At 62.2% G+C, this 1575-nt stretch overlaps 1 protein-coding gene across 1 annotated transcript in view; it reads right to left on the bottom strand.

Moving 5' to 3' along the window:
• LOC104622375 (cadherin-23-like) overlaps nt 1-1575 on the bottom strand; it is a gene marked incomplete at its 5' end in the record, with an annotated part of 18116 nt that overhangs the window by 13382 nt on the left and 3159 nt on the right. The window contains 3 exon segments of the mRNA XM_010289131.1: nt 396-503; nt 683-892; nt 1130-1263. Of these exon segments, the coding sequence (XP_010287433.1) occupies nt 396-503; nt 683-892; nt 1130-1263 (452 nt within the window).

Below are 1575 nucleotides of genomic sequence, written 5' to 3'. Positions count from 1 at the left end.
CCTGGAGGGTGTGCAGGGACCCTCACCCCGGGGCTGGGTATCCCTTCCCGGTCCACACCCCAAAGGGTGAAGCATGGGATAGAGCCAAAGGATGCTTCAGTGTCATTGTGGCTGACCAGCTCTCCAGCCTAACTTTGTCCCACCTTCTGTGACGTCTACTGCTGTCGCATAGAGTCAACATGTTGGACTTGCCCTAAATCCTACTGGTCCTGTTCTCTGCTGGAGAAGGGGTTGCAGCCCTCTCCTTGCGACCCCCAGATGCTTTTGGGGGTTGAGGCTGCTGCTGGAAATGCTGTGGGTAAATGCACTGACTATTTTTGGCCCTGGCAGGAGCCCCTTCTCCCACCCGCCCTGTCGCCTGCACCGCTGGAGGCCCCGGCAGCATCCATAATTACCCGCCTGGCATTGCGTATGTTCTCAGGGTTGTCCTTCACCGTGACGGTCAGCCTGTACTCCGCCACCCGCTCCCTGTCCAGCGGGCGGTTTACGTAGATGATGCCGCTCTACCGAGAAAAAAGGGAAGAAATAGGTACTAAGGACACGAGGAGCGCTTTCCTCAGGGCATCTTGTGCCAGGGCAAGGATGCCAGACGGCACCCATGGGTGCCCAGGGAAGGCAGGACTCTGGGGCCAGGGGTGCCCACCCTCCGCATCCCGGCATCCCCCCTGCCCCAGGGCCGTACGGTGCTGTTGATGTAGAAGGCGTTCTCCGTGTTGCCTGCTGTTATGTCGAAGGTCAGGAGGGCGTTCGGCCCCTTGTCCGCATCCCGGGCGAGGACGCGGGTGACGAAGCTGGAGACGGGGGCGTTCTCGCTGAGGGTGAGGTTCATTGGGAGGTTGAGGAGCACGGGGTCATTGTCATTGATGTCCAGCACACGGACACCCACCAGGATCTGCCAGGGAGAGAAGCAGTGCGGGCACGTGGCACCTATTTCCATCCCTCCCATTCTTTTTTTGCCTCCCCTGGAAAAAGGTGGGCTTCCCCCCTCAGTCCACTACGCTCTGGGGGAGGAAAGCCCCAGGGACAGGGGGAAGGAGGGGGAGAGCGAAGGCAGAGGAGATCCCAAGGAAGGACCTGGGGATGGGCGACGGCACCCTGCAGCCCCCGCATGCCTCCGTGGAGGACTCACCGTGGAGCTGAGGGGGGGCATCCCCCGGTCCCGGGCGGCAATGGTGAGATTATAGAAAGGGATGTTCTCGCGGTCCAGCTCAGCATCCTTCCGCACCCGCAGCTCCCCTTCCACCGGGGAGATCACAAACTCCCCTGCGGGAGACAGTGAGCTCGCTACGAACGGCCCGGCTCCCCAGGGGAACAGCTTTTTCGGAGCCGGGGGACGTGCACCACAGCGGGCTTGGGGACAGCAGCTCCCACAGCCCATTACTGCAGATACAGGAGGACTGTGGGTAGCCGGGGTCTTTCCTGGAGGCACCCGCAGGGACCAGCAGGAACAGGGGACGTGGGTTGAATGGCCAGGTAAGAGGTCCCTGCACCCCTTGGCCGGGCCTTTCTGAAGATGCCAACAGCCCTCCAAGCACCTGCCCGTGCCTCGTGATGGCCAGAGCAGGGTGGGCACAG

This window comes from Phaethon lepturus, unplaced genomic scaffold, assembly GCF_000687285.1.
Source record: "Phaethon lepturus isolate BGI_N335 unplaced genomic scaffold, ASM68728v1 scaffold23556, whole genome shotgun sequence".
Classification (NCBI taxonomy): domain Eukaryota; kingdom Metazoa; phylum Chordata; class Aves; order Phaethontiformes; family Phaethontidae; genus Phaethon; species Phaethon lepturus.
Note: the sequence above shows the minus strand (reverse complement) of the source record. Positions and strands in the feature narration are given on the sequence as shown.